At 50.3% G+C, this 16,921-nt stretch overlaps 6 protein-coding genes across 6 annotated transcripts; 4 read left to right on the top strand and 2 right to left on the bottom strand.

Annotated features, from left to right (window-relative positions):
• Window positions 1–553: 553 nt before the first annotated feature.
• PFLUO_LOCUS5652 (ATP-binding cassette transporter snq2) lies at window positions 554–7,960 on the top strand (the record flags this gene model as incomplete). Its single annotated transcript, XM_073783119.1, has 12 exons — window positions 554–956; window positions 1,012–5,033; window positions 5,788–6,030; window positions 6,177–6,324; window positions 6,379–6,409; window positions 6,470–6,736; window positions 6,790–7,007; window positions 7,066–7,154; window positions 7,217–7,457; window positions 7,520–7,613; window positions 7,673–7,870; window positions 7,942–7,960. 12 exons carry the CDS (start codon window positions 554–556, stop codon window positions 7,958–7,960), a joined length of 5,973 nt encoding a protein of 1,990 aa, XP_073639706.1.
• A 1,026-nt stretch (window positions 7,961–8,986) lies between these two features.
• Window positions 8,987–10,648, top strand: PFLUO_LOCUS5651 (uncharacterized protein; the record flags this gene model as incomplete). The annotated part of the gene is made up of 4 exons (XM_073783118.1): window positions 8,987–9,194; window positions 9,254–9,956; window positions 10,056–10,408; window positions 10,458–10,648. 4 exons carry the CDS (start codon window positions 8,987–8,989, stop codon window positions 10,646–10,648), a joined length of 1,455 nt encoding a protein of 484 aa, XP_073639705.1.
• Window positions 10,649–11,343: 695 nt separating this feature from the next.
• On the bottom strand, window positions 11,344–12,055 carry PFLUO_LOCUS5650 (uncharacterized protein; the record flags this gene model as incomplete). Its single annotated transcript, XM_073783117.1, has 2 exons — window positions 11,344–11,428; window positions 11,490–12,055. 2 exons carry the CDS (start codon window positions 12,053–12,055, stop codon window positions 11,344–11,346), a joined length of 651 nt encoding a protein of 216 aa, XP_073639704.1.
• A 165-nt stretch (window positions 12,056–12,220) lies between these two features.
• Window positions 12,221–13,449, top strand: PFLUO_LOCUS5649 (uncharacterized protein; the record flags this gene model as incomplete). Its single annotated transcript, XM_073783116.1, has 2 exons — window positions 12,221–12,332; window positions 12,398–13,449. 2 exons carry the CDS (start codon window positions 12,221–12,223, stop codon window positions 13,447–13,449), a joined length of 1,164 nt encoding a protein of 387 aa, XP_073639703.1.
• Window positions 13,450–13,659: 210 nt separating this feature from the next.
• Window positions 13,660–15,521, bottom strand: PFLUO_LOCUS5648 (uncharacterized protein; the record flags this gene model as incomplete). The annotated part of the gene is made up of 4 exons (XM_073783115.1): window positions 13,660–13,755; window positions 13,805–14,485; window positions 14,540–14,928; window positions 14,981–15,521. 4 exons carry the CDS (start codon window positions 15,519–15,521, stop codon window positions 13,660–13,662), a joined length of 1,707 nt encoding a protein of 568 aa, XP_073639702.1.
• Window positions 15,522–15,904: 383 nt separating this feature from the next.
• PFLUO_LOCUS5647 (uncharacterized protein) lies at window positions 15,905–16,750 on the top strand (the record flags this gene model as incomplete). The annotated part of the gene is made up of 2 exons (XM_073783114.1): window positions 15,905–16,119; window positions 16,180–16,750. The coding sequence occupies 2 exons, from the start codon at window positions 15,905–15,907 to the stop codon at window positions 16,748–16,750; spliced, it is 786 nt and encodes a 261-aa protein (XP_073639701.1).
• Window positions 16,751–16,921: the final 171 nt, after the last annotated feature.

Here is a 16,921-nt window from a genome sequence, read left to right as displayed (position 1 = left end):
TCTGGACCCCGGAGCGGTTAATGCAGGGTCACACCGCATTTCCCCCCTCCTTAGGATTGCGTGACTCGCGTCCGGGGGTGGGCCTCGTGGTCGCCGTGGTTCCAGAAGCTCAGACTAACGATGAGTCAAGAATGATGGCCCATCACCGCTTGTTGCCGACGATGCGGTCCCAGGACCTCGGCGAAATTCGAGGCTTCGCATCCTGGTCGGGTGGAGCCGAATTAAGCCGTACATAGGCCTACACTTATAGGCAGCACGCCTAGTGCGCCAGCGCCGAGACGGATGGACCAATCTACTTTTAGGCTAGTATATAATGCCTTTTTTTTTCTTGCTTGGTTTCTCAGCGGTTTGCTCCCCTCTCTCCAACATTTTTGTTTTTTTGTCACTGGGCTCTTTGGCTGCTCCTGCCCGCTTCAACACTCAAAATCAAAAGATTATCAGCGTGTGATACGACGTTGCAGCTATCGCGCTCGTGCACAAGCTCGGGGGTTTTTTTTTGCTTTTTGGAGGTGTTAGAAGACGTAAGGTACTCACGACAGCCACAACACTCATAATGCCGCCATCATCATCACCTGAAGCCGTGGACGAGAAGCTGTCGACGGCAGCAGCCAGCAACGACTCCGACAGGGATACGCTCGACTCAAATAACTATGAGCATGGACGTGAAGAGCTTCGAGGTTCAAATCCGCAGGGTATGACCTCGTCGCAGCTGGGTGTCGATGTCGAACAGGCAGAGCAGGACTTTTCAGAGCTTAGCCGCCAGTTATCCAGCATGTCTCATCAAGCCCGTCATATTTCTAAACAAGCTTCGCGAGCTTCCAAAACGGGGACTAAGAACGAGGATGTTGAGAAGTCCGCGAGCTCTGCTGATTCTGAGGAACAATGGGATCTAGAGAATGCTCTGCGGGGCAATCGAGCAGCCGAAGCTGAGGTTGGAATCAGAGACAAGCACATAGGTGTGTACTGCGAAGACATAAAATGAGTAGGTAACTGATTGCTAATGAGTATTAGGTGTCATATGGAACAACCTGGCGGTCCGCGGCATGGGTGGCGTCAAGACGTTCATCAAGACTTTCCCGGATGCGATTATCGACTTCTTCAACCTCCCAGAAACGATCATGCATCTCTGCGGATATGGCCAAAAAGGCAAAGAATACAATATATTGGAAGGCTTTCGGGGTCTCACGCGTCCAGGAGAGATGGTCTTGGTCCTGGGGCGGCCGGGCTCAGGCTGTTCAACGTTTTTGAAAGTGATTGCCAATCAGCGTTTTGGATATACTGGAGTCGACGGCGAGGTTCTTTACGGGCCTTTTGAGTCCGAGACTTTTGCGAAGCGGTTCCGGGGAGAAGCTGTGTACAATCAGGAAGATGATATCCACCAGCCAACTCTGACCGTCAAGCAAACTTTGGGGTTTGCCTTGGATACGAAGACCCCGAGAAAGCGGCCGATGGGCGTTTCCAAGTCGGAGTTTAAGGAAAAGGTCATCAACATGCTGCTGAAAATGTTCAACATCGAGCATACCGCCAACACGGTCATTGGTAACCAGTTCATCCGTGGTGTCTCGGGTGGCGAACGACGTCGTGTCAGTATTGCCGAGATGATGATCACTTCTGCAACGGTGCTGGCCTGGGATAATAGCACTCGTGGTCTTGATGCGTCGACTGCGCTTGACTTCGCTAAGTCTCTGCGGATATTGACAAATATCTACAAGACCACCACATTTGTGTCACTGTACCAGGCATCAGAGAACATCTACAAGCAGTTCGACAAGGTACTTGTGATTGACAGCGGCCGCCAAGTGTACTTTGGCCCTACGAGCGGAGCTCGAGTATATTTCGAAAGCCTTGGGTTTCGAGAAAAGCCTCGTCAAACCACTCCTGACTATCTGACCGGTTGTACTGACCCATTTGAGAGAGAGTTCCAAGATGGTAGAAGCGCGGAGGATGTTCCATCAACCCCGGAAGCACTAGTTGAGGCATTTGATAAGTCTATCTACAGCCAAGAACTGGATGAAGAGATGCTGTCGTACCGCAATCAAGTCCAACAGGGGAAACGCATCTACGATGACTTTGAGATCGCAAACCGGGAGGCAAAGCGCAAGTTCACTCCGGCGTCATCCGTGTATTCAATTCCTCTTCATTTGCAGATTTGGGCTTTGATGCAACGTCAGTTCTTGATTAAATGGCAAGACAGATTCGCACAAACTGTGTCTTGGATCACTTCTACTGGTGTGGCTATCATCCTGGGTACAGTTTGGCTCAAGTTGCCAGTGACCAGCTCCGGTGCCTTTACTCGAGGTGGTCTTCTGTTCATCAGTATGCTATTCAATGGCTTTCAGGCATTCGCGGAATTGGCAGGGACCATGATCGGCCGCTCCATAGTCAACAAACACCGGTCATTCACTTTCTATAGACCAAGCGCTCTCTTCATTGCACAGATTATTGTCGACACTAGCTTCGCCATCGTCCGAATCCTACTTTTCAGTATCATCGTCTACTTCATGTGCGGCCTGGTCCTCGATGCCGGAGCTTTCTTTACCTTTGTCCTGATTATCGTCACCGGCTATGTTTGTATGACCGTGTTCTTTAGGACGATTGGCTGTCTGTGTCCTGACTTTGACTACGCCATGAAATTCGCCTCTGTCATCATCACACTCTTTGTTTTGACTTCGGGCTATTTGATCCAGTGGTCCGGTGCGCAAGTGTGGCTCAGGTGGATATACTACATCAACCCCTTTGGACTGGGCTTTGCAGCCTTGATGGTCAATGAATTCAGCCGCTTAACCATGACCTGCACCGAGCAATCTCTGGTCCCCAATGGACCTGGATATGGCAACATTGCTCATCAAGCCTGTACTCTGGCAGGAGGTAAACCTGGCTCGCCAATCATTCCGGGCTCTAGTTACATCGCGCAAACATTCAGCTATCTCACGGGAGATCTCTGGCGAAATTTTGGGATCATGCTCGCGCTTATAATCGGTTTCCTCGGTGCAAATCTGTATTTTGGTGAGACCGTTCAGTTTGGGGCAGGCGGCAAAACGATTACATTCTTCCAGAAAGAAAACAAGGAGCGCAAAGACCTGAATGAGGCCTTGATGGAAAAGAAAGCCAATCGTCAATCAAAGACCGCCGACGCCGGTGAGAATTTGAAAATTTTGTCGGAGTCGGTGTTCACCTGGGAAGATGTCAACTACGAAGTTCCGGTGCCATCGGGGACCCGACAGCTCTTGAATTCCGTTTATGGATATGTCCAGCCCGGGAAGCTGACTGCTTTGATGGGTGCGTCGGGGGCTGGGAAGACAACATTGTTGGACGTACTGGCAGCCCGGAAAAACATTGGCGTGGTGTCAGGCGACATTCTGGTCGACGGAAAGCCTCCAGGGACATCTTTCCAGAGAGGCACATCTTATGCCGAGCAGCTGGATGTCCATGAGCCAATGCAAACTGTCCGGGAGGCGTTGCGATTCTCTGCTAATCTTCGCCAGTCATTTGAAACTCCTCAGTCGGAGAAATATGCATATGTGGAGGAAATCATTTCTCTTCTCGAGTTGGAAAGCCTCGCAGACGCTATTATCGGCACACCTGAGACTGGACTGTCAGTTGAAGAGCGAAAGCGTGTCACCATTGGTGTGGAACTGGCTGCCAAACCGGAGCTCCTGCTCTTCTTGGATGAGCCGACATCTGGGTTGGACAGCCAGTCCGCTTTCAACATCGTTCGTTTCCTCCGCAAACTTGCTGCCGCAGGCCAGGCTATTCTCTGTACAATTCACCAGCCGAACTCAGCATTGTTCCAGAACTTTGACCGGTTGTTACTTCTCCAACAGGGAGGCGAGTGTGTCTACTTTGGCGAGATCGGGCCTGATTCACAAATTTTGCTGGAATACTTCCGCCGCCATGGTGCCGACTGTCCAGCAAATGCCAACCCAGCAGAATGGATGCTCGACGCCATCGGGGCTGGCCAGACCCGCCGGATTGGAGATCGCGACTGGGGTGATATCTGGCGCACTTCGCCCGAACTAGAGCAGCTCAAAAAGGATATACCTCAGATTAAAAAAGAGCGGAGCCAGGCAGTGCAACTGACTCAAACCCAAGACACCGTTGAAAAGGAATATGCCTCTCCGCTCTGGCATCAAATCAAGGTGGTTGGTCGACGTACAAACCTTGCTTTTTGGCGTTCGAGAAACTACGGATTTACTCGCCTGTTCACGCACGTCGTGATTGCAGTGATCACTGGCCTTGCTTTCTTACAGTTAGATGACTCGCGTTCATCGCTGCAGTATCGGATTTTCGTCGTTTTCAATGTGACTGTGCTCCCGGCGATCATTTTGCAGCAGGTCGAACCGCGATATGATATGGCGCGCTTGGTCTTCTACCGGGAATCGGCTTCTAAGACCTATGGTCAATTCGCCTTCGCGCTCTCCATGGTTGTTGCTGAACTTCCATACAGCATCTTGTGCGCAGTATGCTTCTTCTTGCCTCTGTACTACATCCCAGGCTTTCAGACCGCCACCAGTCGAGCTGGCTACCAATTATTTATGGTACTGATCACCGAGATCTTCGCCGTGACGATGGGCCAAATGATTTCGGCCTTGACTCCAAACAGCTTTATTGCCTCTCAACTGAACCCACCCATCGTGATCATTTTCTCGCTCTTCTGCGGTGTCGCAATCCCCAAGCCTCAGATGCCTGGCTTCTGGCGCGCCTGGCTATATCAACTCGACCCGTTCACCCGTCTCATTGGTGGTATGGTGGTAACAGAGCTGCATGGGCGCGACGTTGTCTGCACAAAGAGCGAGTACAATCAATTCCAGGCACCGTCGAACGAGACGTGTGAGGAATATATGAAGCCATTTTTCGAGCGCGGGGGACCTGGCTATATTCTCAAGAATGCGACACAGGCTTGCGAGTACTGCGCTTACAAGATCGGAGACCAGTTTTACGCGACTTTTAGCATGTCTTTCAGCAATCGCTGGCGGGATCTGGGTATTTATGTGGCATTCATTGGGTCTAATCTGATTATCTTGTTCCTGGCGGTAAGTGATTGATACTCTCGTACGACTGTGATGATGCTAATCTACTCCAAGTCTCGGTTCTTCAACTTCAACCGAAGATAACATCAGTATTTGTTCTAGTAATGCAAAGGGGCGGAAACGGGAAGATCGGAAAAAGTAAGATATTATTCAACCAAAAGCCATTGATATAGAGATAGTCTAGATTGAGATATGACATGCACTGCCTCGTTATTATACTCCCTGTTTCCGTACTGGTAACTCCACTCCGAAAAGACGATCGACTTGGTTCTCCGGGGGATGATCCCGGATTCCCCACGCAACCCCCATGCCGCTTGACCGTTTCAGGAAGGTCATGCTGATGATGATCTCCGTCCAACCCGTGTTTTCATGATTAACGCAACTCCTCATGCGCATGGCCCGGTGCAAATCCACCTATAGCAGCCTGAGATAGGACACTCATGCTGTGGCAAGGGGACCCAATTCTCGGGTTTGTTCCGCGCGCGAAAGATTCTTGGTCCTCACTGGTATGATGCATGCCTGGCTGCGCAGGGATATCGCGGTGTAATTCCGATTGTGAACTCGTCTGCCAAGATCAACGCGATGGTCTCTTCCCCGCAGATTGCCCCATTTGCCTTCGGTTTGACTTTGTGGAGAAGTCGTATGCGAGTCGGTGCATGAGTTAGGAATGTTATTCTCTGCCGACGGAATGCGAATATATATCTCAGTGCCTCTCTGCTAAAACCCCTGTTCCAAAAGAAACCCATATTTTAAATAGGACTTATTCCCTGAAGCCTTCGTCAATAATACCTGGAAAAAGGGTAATCAGATGGCGGACAACGCCCCAAAGGCCTCCTCTAAGGAGGACTCAGTCAACGTCCCTACCTTAGCCCACTCTGAAAGCAACCAAGCTGAGTCGAGATGGAAGTCCGTCAAAGCTACCGACGGTGACACCGCCATGGCACTTTTTGATGACCCAGATGAGTTGCATGAAGATATAGACCCCGTTGAAGCAAGGAAGGTACTTTGGAAGATTGACTTTATGATCCTACCCTATCTAGCCGTTTGTTATGCGTTTTTTTACATTGACAAGGTCTGTTAATCGTGGCTCCCGGGACTTGGTCCTGCCACATATCCATATTTTGTTCTAATTGCTCTATGGTGCAGACGACGTTGAGTTATGCGGCCATCTTCGGTATTGAGGACGATTTACAGCTGCATGGGACGCAGTACAATTGGCTCAGCAGTATTTTCTATTTTGGATTTTTGGCTTGGGCATTTCCTACCAATTTCCTATTGCAGCGACTTCCGATTGGTATCTCCTCTAGATAAGTATAAGCCTAGGTCTTGATATTCTAATACTCCCCAGGGAAATATCTAGGTGTCAACATCTTCATGTGGTACGTGTGAACCCTGATACTACATATTCATGTGAACAGCTACTGACATGTTTTGAAAAGGGGCGTTTTCCTCATGATCCAAGCAACATGCAACAGCTTCAGGACCCTCGCTGTCCTCCGAGCCCTAGGTGGAGCCGCAGAAGCGTGTTCTGATCCGGGTTTTATGCTGATCACGAGCATGTGGTACACACGCCGCGAACAGCCTGTGCGTTTGGGACTCTGGTATACAGCAAACGGGTTTGGAATTGCTCTCGGTGGACTGTTGGGTTATGGCATTGGCCATATCCGGGGTGCCTTGCCTTCGTGGAAATACGAATTCCTCATCATGTAAGTAAACGCCCTTTTAGCTCTGCGTGTCTGTGTGCTGACGTCCTTAATAGTGGTGCCCTTTGTGCTACTTGGGGTATTGTGATGTTCACTTTTCTTCCCGACTCACCGGTAACAGCTAAAGGTCTCAGCAAGGCACAGCGTCGAATTGCTGTTGACCGGTTGAGAGAGAATCAGACCGGTGTTGAGAACAAGCACTTGAAGCCATATCAGATTCTCGAGGCATTCAAGGATTATAAGCTCTATATGTTTTTTGTTTTGGGGATTGTTTGTGCGTTTTCTTTCAAACTGACATCTATATGGTTCCTCCAAACTGACCGTATACTTAGGTAATGTCCCCAATGGAGGTATTTCCAATTTCGGAACAATCATCATCGAAGGCTTCGGATTCTCGACCTTGGTCACCACTCTTATGCAGGTAAGTGATATCCCGCGCGAGAGATTCAAATGAGCTGAAGTTGACAATGTCCATTCATTTAGATCCCATACGGCATCATCATTGCCCTGTCAATTCTCACCTGCGTTTTCCTCAACGACCGCTTCGAAAACCGGCGCGTTATCTTCGTTCTCATATTCCTTTGCCCAAATATTGCAGGAGCCTTCGGTCTCCGCTTCGTACCGTTGGATCAACGTGTTGGCAGGCTGATCTGCTACTACCTGACGGGACCATATAATGCAGCATTTGTCTTGGTCTTGAGTATGCAGATTGCTAACACTGCTGGTGCGTATCTCATTCCACTTGACCATATTTTCCAAGGATTCTTCTCAAGTCTTTTCATATAGGTCACACCAAAAAGGTCGTCACCAACGCCGTTCTCTTCCTGGGATATTGTACCGGCAACATCGTCGGCCCATTCTTCTATAAAGATGATCAGAAGTGCGCTCTGCCTATCAAACCTGACATTTGATGAAATCACCTAACAAAATACAATATAGACCGACATACTCGCTTGGTATCTGGTCGATGATCGTCTCACATCTCATCGAAGCCTGCTTGATCACGACGCTCGGGCTTCTTCTCCGCTGGGAGAACAAGAAGCGTGACCGCATCCAGTCCCAGATGGAGGGTGGTCTTGAAGGACGAGATTTGGACTCTACAGCGTTTTTGGATCTGACGGACCGAGAAAACCTCAAGTATGTTATCTTGCTTCTGGACTGCTATTTTGCTTCGGTGAATTATGCTGACAATATTGTTCTTTGGGCAGCTTTCGATACATATACTGATATGTCATGTTTACGATCGGTCTTATCAGGGAATTTAATATTGAATGATGCCGCGGATGGGTAAACTGGTCGTTTATTTCCGACACTACTGTCATCTCATCTCCCACAGTGCTAGTTAGTATGAAATGTCAAAGTCCAAACTGTACGATGTCCCATTATGAAAGTGCTATTCACGAATAAATCAATCTCCGACTAAGATGAATCTGGCGATACCCAACAATTTAGTGGGCGAATCAACTAATAAAGACCATGTGTCCGGCTCGCTTGTGGATTAAATTAACAACAGGAATGGTAACGCTTCCTCACAGAACCGGCGGCAAGTTCGGCTTTCGGTTATGCCGTTTTCTTCTTAGCATCGACCGAGATAAATACATTACCGGAACCGAATTGGTCGTTGACGGAGAAACCACAGCATCAAGGTATGGCCAGGGCATTAGAGAAAGAAAGGACAATCTAATAGAGAGTCTATCACCCCTAGCGACAGATTCTAGAACAGCTGTATGAATAAAACCGATAAACACGAACAGAGTAGCCGATGCGGACAACCGGTAGGTGGAATTGTGCCGGCAAATCCTTCATTGCCGAAATGTGGGGGAAGTCGGCGTGCAGGTATGGGTTCGGACTTTCGAGTGAAGCGTTTGATCTGACAGGTGAACTCTGAGCACAAAGTCATTATGTGATCGGCTTTACTTACAAGATAAATTGAACGCTGGATAATAAAATCAGCACAAAGCCATTGCCTTTGTACGACCGAGGTCGAGGCTGTGTACTGGGTTTTCCCCCAAACCTTAATCCCAATAGAAAACATGTATATAAGGGTGATCGGGAATGATTCTCCAGAATCTCGGCAAAGTCCAGGTGTCGGAGGTGTGTCTCCGTGGTCTAACAAATTTCAAGATGTTTATTCTTAACTCCATTCTCTTAAATTCATTTCCCACCAGCTGCCCCAGATTACCCCAGCTCCTAGAATATTGCAACACGACTCTTCAAAAGCTCTCCAGACCGAAGAAGAAAATATCCATTGCAATGGTGAAACCTTACTTAGGTCTGCGAGGCAAGAGCCTTGTGCGTGCGATGATCATCTCGGTTGTCATGCCGTCTTATTTCATGCTAGGTTACAACAATGCCGCCGCTGGGGGTTTGCTCGAGCTTGACACCTTCGTGGAACAATTTCCTAGCTTGGACACCGTGCACACGGAGGGAGCTAAGCAGGCGCAGAACGCACGCATTCAGGGTGAGATAAACTTGATTAACCCCTCCTGCTACCTATAATACGTGTTTAATGTTTGATAGGTACCATCGTGGCGCTTTATACTGTCGGATGCATGATAGGATCTCTTTGCTGCCTCAAGCTTGGTGATATATTTGGCCGCCTTAAAACCATCATGATTGGAGCCGTGATAACTGTGGTTGGATCTGTTCTCCTTTCAAGCAGCTTTACATTGGCCCAACTGCCCGTTAGCCGCCTGGTATTAGGAATCGGGTTCGGATGCATCACGTCTACGGTGCCCGTCTGGCAGTCGGAATCTTCCCCGGCGGAGCACCGAGGTGCTCTTGTCTGCCTTGAGGGACTCTTTGCCAGCGGCGGTTTGGCCATTTCACAATGGGTAGAGTTGGGATTCTCATTCACTGAGGGGTCCATCAACTGGCGGTTCCCATGGGCGCTGCCCATCTTGTTTGCTGCTTGGATTCTCATCTGCATTCCTTTTCTCCCTGATTCCCCTCGCTGGTTGGTCAGGAAGGGGCGAGTGGAAGAAGCCATTCGTATCCTGGCTATTTTGACCGACCTCCCTGAAGACTCTCCAGAAGTTGCGGCGGGCATTCAGAAAATGCAAGAATCCCTGGCCGAAATGGGCAAGGGAAGCCTTCTTGGTCTTTTCCGCAACAAGGGTGATAGACTCATGAATCGAACCCTTTTGGCCATGTTTGCCACATTTTCCCAGCAGATGAACGGAGCTGGCGTTATCGGGTTCTACACCACCACAATCTTTGCAGAGTATGTCGGCCTCCCACCGTTAATATCCAGAATTCTCTCCGCCTGTGTATTCACGTGGCAAATCGTTTGCTGTTTGATTCCTTTCTATACCGTGGATAGATTTGGACGTCGAGTCTTAATGATAATTGGTTCTGTTGGAATGGGAGCCACCTTCATTCTCCTTACCGCCACTATTGCCTATGCGGAACAGAGCCGGGCTTGTGCTATTGTTGCTGCAAGCTGTGTGTTCATCTATGGCTTCTTCTTCTCGATTGGTGCTTTGGGTGTCAACTATCTCTACGGCACTGAGGTTGCACCTTTGTCATACCGTGTCCCCATCTACGCCTTGAGTTCAACAACGCTCTGGGCCTCCAATTTTCTTGTCGTTGAGATCACACCCATTGGTGTGGCGAACCTGGGCTACAAATTCTTCATCGTCTTTGCTGTCTTGAACCTTTGCTTAATACTACCTGGTATGTATACACCGCGTCTGGTCGAACGACTTATGCTAACCAACTATAGTTGTTTACTTCTTCTTCCCTGAGACACGTATGCAGTCTCTTGAGTCTCTAGATTTGGTATTTAGCAGCGCCAAGTCACCTTTCCATGTGGTTAAAAATGCCAGAGATATCTCCCGGCAGGCATGGCACCGCAATGATGTTACGGAGACTGGAAAGACGGAATTATCAGAAGTATCCCATCATGAACTTTGATTAGATGTAACAGATCGGGATAATGCAAATTATTCCTTGTGATCTCAACTAGCGATTATGGGTAAAGAAATGTTCTTCCTTCCCCAGGTTCGTTCACTAGCGTACAAATCGGAAGCAGAACAGGCTTATTTGTGTGAGCTAACGCTATACATCGCCCGCGCTGGAGACCGAAATCTCTACCAACTCACGTCCTCGATCGACAGACTACCTCGAGTACCGATTACATATTGCACATGCTTTTGAATCTTTTGAATCAATCAGAGTCTTGTCTATCGCGGAAGACGACTTTGCTTTGTCGTCAGTTCGCCAGATTTTTCATCATAGACCCTTCCGATCAATTTTCCCCTTCCGCTTATCCAGCAGATCCAGTAGCAGGTCTCTCAGACCAGCAGAACCAACTCCTATCGCTCGCCTCACTCCAGAACTAGAACTAGAACCAGTATCTCCCCATTTTCGCCTACCTAACCCGCCCAGATTCGATAATTCAAATTCAATTTTTGCTATGAGTTGGCAAAGCATGAGTCACGCTAACACTGATATAGCTTTTCCATCCGACAATTTCAGTATCTTGTAGTGACTCTGGACTTCCGCACAAAAGAGATAGTGTATTCGATTCGAAAAAATATAAACAGTCGATTCGCAAGAGGTAATAATACATCCGCCAAAATGCCAAAAGAAATAACTCCCAGTTCCAATCACCGCTTGCCCATGAAGGCTCTCTTTTGCTTGATGTAGCTGTCCACGAGGTTCTCGACACTGCGGCGGTCGTGCTTGCGGTCTCTGAAAAAAAGAAAATAGGGTTAGCAAAGTCCAAATGTAAGACAACCAATTTCCAACGCACCTCATATGGAACAAGCGCGCCCTTCTGCGCTTAATCTGTGATCTCTGGACAATCTCCACGCTCTTCACATTGGGGCTGAAAGCCTTGACAGACATCTCGACCGGAACACGCATGAGCTCGTTCCGCAGCAAGAACGAGGTGTCAATGCCGCGCAAGCGGATGCTCAGGCAGACGCCATTGAACGGGTCGCCATTCTTGAAAGTTACCCGCAGGATATCACCAGGCTTGACACTGCGCGGGTTCCGGCGGTAGTCGAATAGGGCCTTGCGTTCGCCTTTAGGGTCAAGGACCGACAATTGCGTCTCGGTGACCTTGGCCACGGGATCTTTGCATGCAGCACGAGACGATGGCGGAGGAGGGTAGATTTTGATTTTCTTGGGGCCTTCGGCCTCCTTCTTCAGGCGCGTTGGTAACTGCGACAGGAACTGCTCGGGGACGTTCGAGGGGAGAGGAGTGGGTTCGCGCCTCGCGGAGTAGATCGTCGAGATACATCGACGGATGGCAGGTTGCTGGATTGAAGGTGTCAATCTGAGGCAGCCCAACTGCCGCACGAGTGGAGCGGCCATGGTGGTGGTGTGTGTCTCGAAGATGCTGGGAGAAGCGGAAGTGCAAGTTTCGGTACGAGCCGGCAGAATGGCCACACCGCCCGCTGATTTTCTCCGCTGGTCAGGAACCCGAAGTCGCGCGCACCTCTCAACAGTTCAATCTGTCTTTGCTGCAATTCATTCACAATGGCGCACAGCGCCATGGGCAGGCTACTAAGTGGCCAGCGCACGCTCGACTCGCTGCGCCAGTCCGTCTCTTCCTTGACCCAGACTCGCGCCATGGGCACGACGAGTAAAGGTATATTCGATTGTCAGCCACCGTTTCCAATTGACTTTGCTAACGAGCGCTGTTTTGGAATACAGTCCTGCCTTTCAAACCAACACAGGTTGAGGAATTGAACCAGGCCCTACATCGATTCCGAGAAGAACTCTTCATCCCCTTCAGTCTCCCCGGACCCCAGCGGAAGACCATGTTCAAGCAAAGCAACGCCCAACGGTTGCTAGACGAACCAATAACAGTGGACATCAGTGAGAATGAGCAGTACACCCTAAAACCACTGAACAAGGGCGAGATGCCGAAGCGGAAAGACGCAGTCAAAGTGCTGGACCTGATGGAGAGGAATAACACCTGGGAAAACCTGTTCCCTTTCACCGTCGGCCTCGAAACAGCGAACCGAAACTTCAAGCCCGAGCAATGGGAGCGGATCATTGCCGCACTCGGCAAAAACGACAAGCTTCACCTTGCCATTTCGTGTGCCCGATATGCGAAGCGCACCGGTCTGCGGCTCAACAATATGGATGTCGTCCGGCGTCTATTCTTCGAGATCCACCGTACCGCTCAGATGGCCGATTTTGAGGACAAGACAACTACAAATGCGCTTTCTTTGGCTCATCAAGCCGTTAATCTGATGGAGCAGAACCCAGAACACGCAGTGAAGGATGCATCGCGGGACCCGAAACGCCAGCCGTTCGTGATCGGTACGCTACTGGAGCTAGCTGCATCGCGTGCTTTGCTTGAGTTAAACACCGTGCAAGGAACCGAGCAGGTCCTAATGTACGCACGGAGACTTCTGGCATGCTGGCCTCTGGGAAAATTCAAATTTGATCCCGAACACCAGGATCCCCAATCCATGGACACCCGGCTGATGGAGGAGGTTATCGTCTGGAATGGACTCAACATGGCAATCAAAGTCCCCGGTGTCGCACCGGCTAAGGATGTCTATGCCCAGGTGAAGCAACGGAAACAGGATATTGAAGGATTGATCAAGAAGCGTCTTGGTTCCCTGTCTAGGGAAGAAGCGGAGAAGAAATCACTTCCTGGATACCGTCAGGCTGTTGTGTTTTTCAAGGATTCCCTTCCTAAGCCCGAGGCTGGAAAGGCTGAGACTCCTAAGGCTGAGGCTAGCGAACCATGAAACCATTTGGGCAGTCTACGCACATGTATATTACTACTACTTCAAACTTTCTCTTGGATTTGGCCCTGTACTTCAAAGAAGATTGCATTTATTTCCGACATTGAAAACTGCTATGTACCCTGCCATACCCACAATACGGCTGTGTTCCATGCATCGAAAAAGAAACGAAGACTAGTACATGTCCCAGCTTGGTCTACTCGATCAAACGGATCAAGGACACAGTTCCAGGGTATTATCAATGCTGATACGTCCCCGAGCGACGAGAGTCATAGACGGAGCGACAACGGCAGGGCCAGCCACATTGATCTAGAAAAATTAGTTCTTGCGATCCAATTGCCAGGTGGACTTTACTTACATCTCCCTCTATAGGCCCATCCTCGGATGGCGAAGACTCGGAGATATTGGTCAGAGTGATCTCGGTGCTACTCAAAGGAGCACCAAAATGACTCGGGCCCTGCAGGCGTCGATAGTCGAAGGCATTAGTTTGCGCAACTGCACCCGCAACGCCTGGTGCAGTCAGTGCATAAACAACACGGGCGCCAGTAAAGATCCGAAGATCAGTCAACTGCTCGGAAGTCAGGCGGGTTGTGGGGCTGGCGTCGAAACGATGGGAAATGCACAACAAACGAAGTTTGTCAAGAGAAAGCTCCGCCGTCGGGCCAACGTGCGTGATTTGGCTAAAGAAATTCTGCGATGGCATATACCCTGCATCCAAACTCCGTGCTTGGAGGGAACGTCCGAGACGAGATACAGGCCCAGTGTGCGGTTGCATGATTTTGCGGTGATAATCGGACATGGTGCCTGACGATGCAATGATCACTGTGGGAGACACGCCTGCTGTGGCCAAGGCGAAGTCCACCTTTTCCCCAGCAACCGAGTTCAACGCAATGGATGCGTTGGAAAACAGGGCAGACATGATCTGGCAGAGAGGGTAGGAGCGAGAGAGCGAGTCAATGGATAGCACGACATCGTCTGGATTCAAACGTTCCGTTCGAGGCAACGCGGAGCCCAGAGCGCCAACAGCAGACACGAGATTCTATATTCAGAGTCAGCATATCTACGAATGGATCGTTACGAATCAGAAAAATACCTCTGGTTTGAATTCAATGAACACACCGAGTTCCTTGGAAGAGGGCCAAATGGTGCTCACTGTAGGGGTCTTTGTGGTCGGGTCGTAGCTGGGTACTTCAAAGCCAGCAAGATCCTTGCTTGACTCGACCAATTCATGCCACACTGCTACCTGCAAGCTTTTCTTGGCGTCTTTAGGAACCTCATTCCAGTCCATGTGACGACTGCCAGACTTCGCGACCCAGAGTGCCAGCGAGAGTTGCTTGTTAGCTTTGGAAATCACGGACAGGTCGAGTGACCCAGCCTCTGCAATCAGGACATCCGCCTGAGCTTCCTTCAAGTGGGCGGACAAGATCTCGGGTGACAGGTTGTGGGGAACAAGAACCGTCTTGAAGTCGTAAAAGGCACCCGCTAGATTGTAGCACATTAGCGCCAATACCACTAGATCAGAAAAATTCCGTACCAAAAATAGCAGCCAACAGCTCAGTGGAGTCCGTCAGGCAGACCGCCACCGTCTTGGCCTTCACTTTCTGAAGGTGTTGACCGATAACATTGATTTCCTGCGTGACCTGGTCCAGCGAACGCTCCGCTATCTCCCTGCCCAGCACCGTATAGATCTTGCCCTTCTTTCCGGAGGGGGTCCCGTCCTCATTCACGGCACCTCGAACGGCAGTCCTCCAGATATCCCGCAGGTCACCTCTTCGGCCGCCGGTCCACTTAGGTGCGCCGGGGTCCTTGACATTTAATCCCAGACGCAGCGGGAATCCATGGGGCGTTTCCAAGCTTCGATAGGCTGCCGACTGGCCCGACAGACGCACCGGAGCTGCGGTGGACTGACGAGCCAGCAGGAATGGGTGAACATCCGGGTCTTTAGTCGAGAAGACGCTATACAGCACAAATGCAACTAGGATACCGGCGAGGACGGTGGTGTAGATATTCCAGTCCGCCAGTACATTGGCAACCAGAGCATCCAGCTGCTCCACAGGCGAAGGATGAGAAGCCATGGCGGTGATGTGTAAAGAGCGTTGTGTACAGTATGACGTGTGGGGGGTCACGGGGGGAAGCAGACCGGATGCCGGAACAACGATAAATCCGGAATGGCCCTGGTCGCGCCTTCCCTTCCCAGCCTCCAATCCAATCCAAACCAACCCCGAAAACATTCGCCCGCGACAACTCCTTCTTCCGCCCACCATGGCTTACTGAAGACTCCCCGGCAGTTTAGCGGTACTAACTCCTTTCAGGTAAGTGAAATCCAATTTTTGCACCAGGTAAGTCCCGCATCCCCCCTTACTTTTTGATAGGCGCAATGATTGACAACCGATGTACAGCTATTTTTTCCCCCGTTTGCCCCTTCTTTTCAATTCTCGGTTTCCTCTCTTCGACCTCAATGGCGACCCAATCACTACCCTCTACACCGAAACCGGCCTCTGGAGTGACAACTCCCCAGTCTGGCACCCCGGGCAAATGGCGCCATCCCCAGTTGAACGAGATCGTCCGGCGGCAAAACGCCGCTACATTTGGCGATAAGAACGTGCGGAAGTTGGTGTGGAATGGAGTTGCACTAGTGATGGTCTGGGGGTTAGGGAATACACTCAAAGTATAGTGAGTTGGGAATCCTTTCCACGGCCGTCTCCACGATATACTGATTGGACCTCGCATCAGCTCGCACCAACTATTCAACAGCAATCCGTTCTATGATGAGTTCGGACTGGTATTCCTGCAACTGTTTCTCCTCTTCAACATCCTCGCGGCCTTGTATCCTCTCTTCCGGCCCAAGGACGATCTCTCCGACATCCCACTCACCCCCACACAACGCGTTCTTCTTGGCCTAGATCCCACGGTCACACCGCCAGTGACGCCTGGGACCGCATTCGTGACCCCTCCGCGATACCGGCTTTCGACCTCGCGCAAGGCCAGTCCGGCCAGCCGGCAGAGCGTCTCGCCGATGTCTGCGACCCCCAGCTTCTCTGACCGTCGCGTCTCTACCGGGTCGCCTTTTTCGCCAGCATCGAGCCCCCTGCTGCATAAAACTGCTTTCAATGGAGGTCGCGAAAGCGGTCGCAGACAGAGCATTGGGTCCGCGTCACCGCTGGCTCGGTCCTCGTTTGGGGAATCCAGCGGTGGGCCTAGTTCTCCGTCTCCACTGGGAAGTAAGCGGAGGAGTTTGGGTTTGAGCAACAAATGGCTTTATGAGAGGAGTAGAAGGCTTTCTGCTAGTAACGGCGCTCTTTGATTTTTTTCTTCCTGGGTGGGTTCGGCCTGGATAGGTACGCATACATCATGGTGTTCTTAGCGATAGTTGATTTAATTGTTTATTGGCTCATGAAAGAGAACCCTTGAGTATACACTGTTCTGGCGTAAACTGGCAACCCAGTGGGAAGGATGACATGACCCAACCGCGGTC

Source organism: Penicillium psychrofluorescens, assembly GCF_964197705.1.
Source record: "Penicillium psychrofluorescens genome assembly, chromosome: 3".
Classification (NCBI taxonomy): Eukaryota; Fungi; Ascomycota; class Eurotiomycetes; order Eurotiales; family Aspergillaceae; genus Penicillium; species Penicillium psychrofluorescens.
The sequence above is the reverse complement of the archived record's forward strand: the minus strand, read 5'-3'. Positions and strand labels throughout refer to the sequence as shown.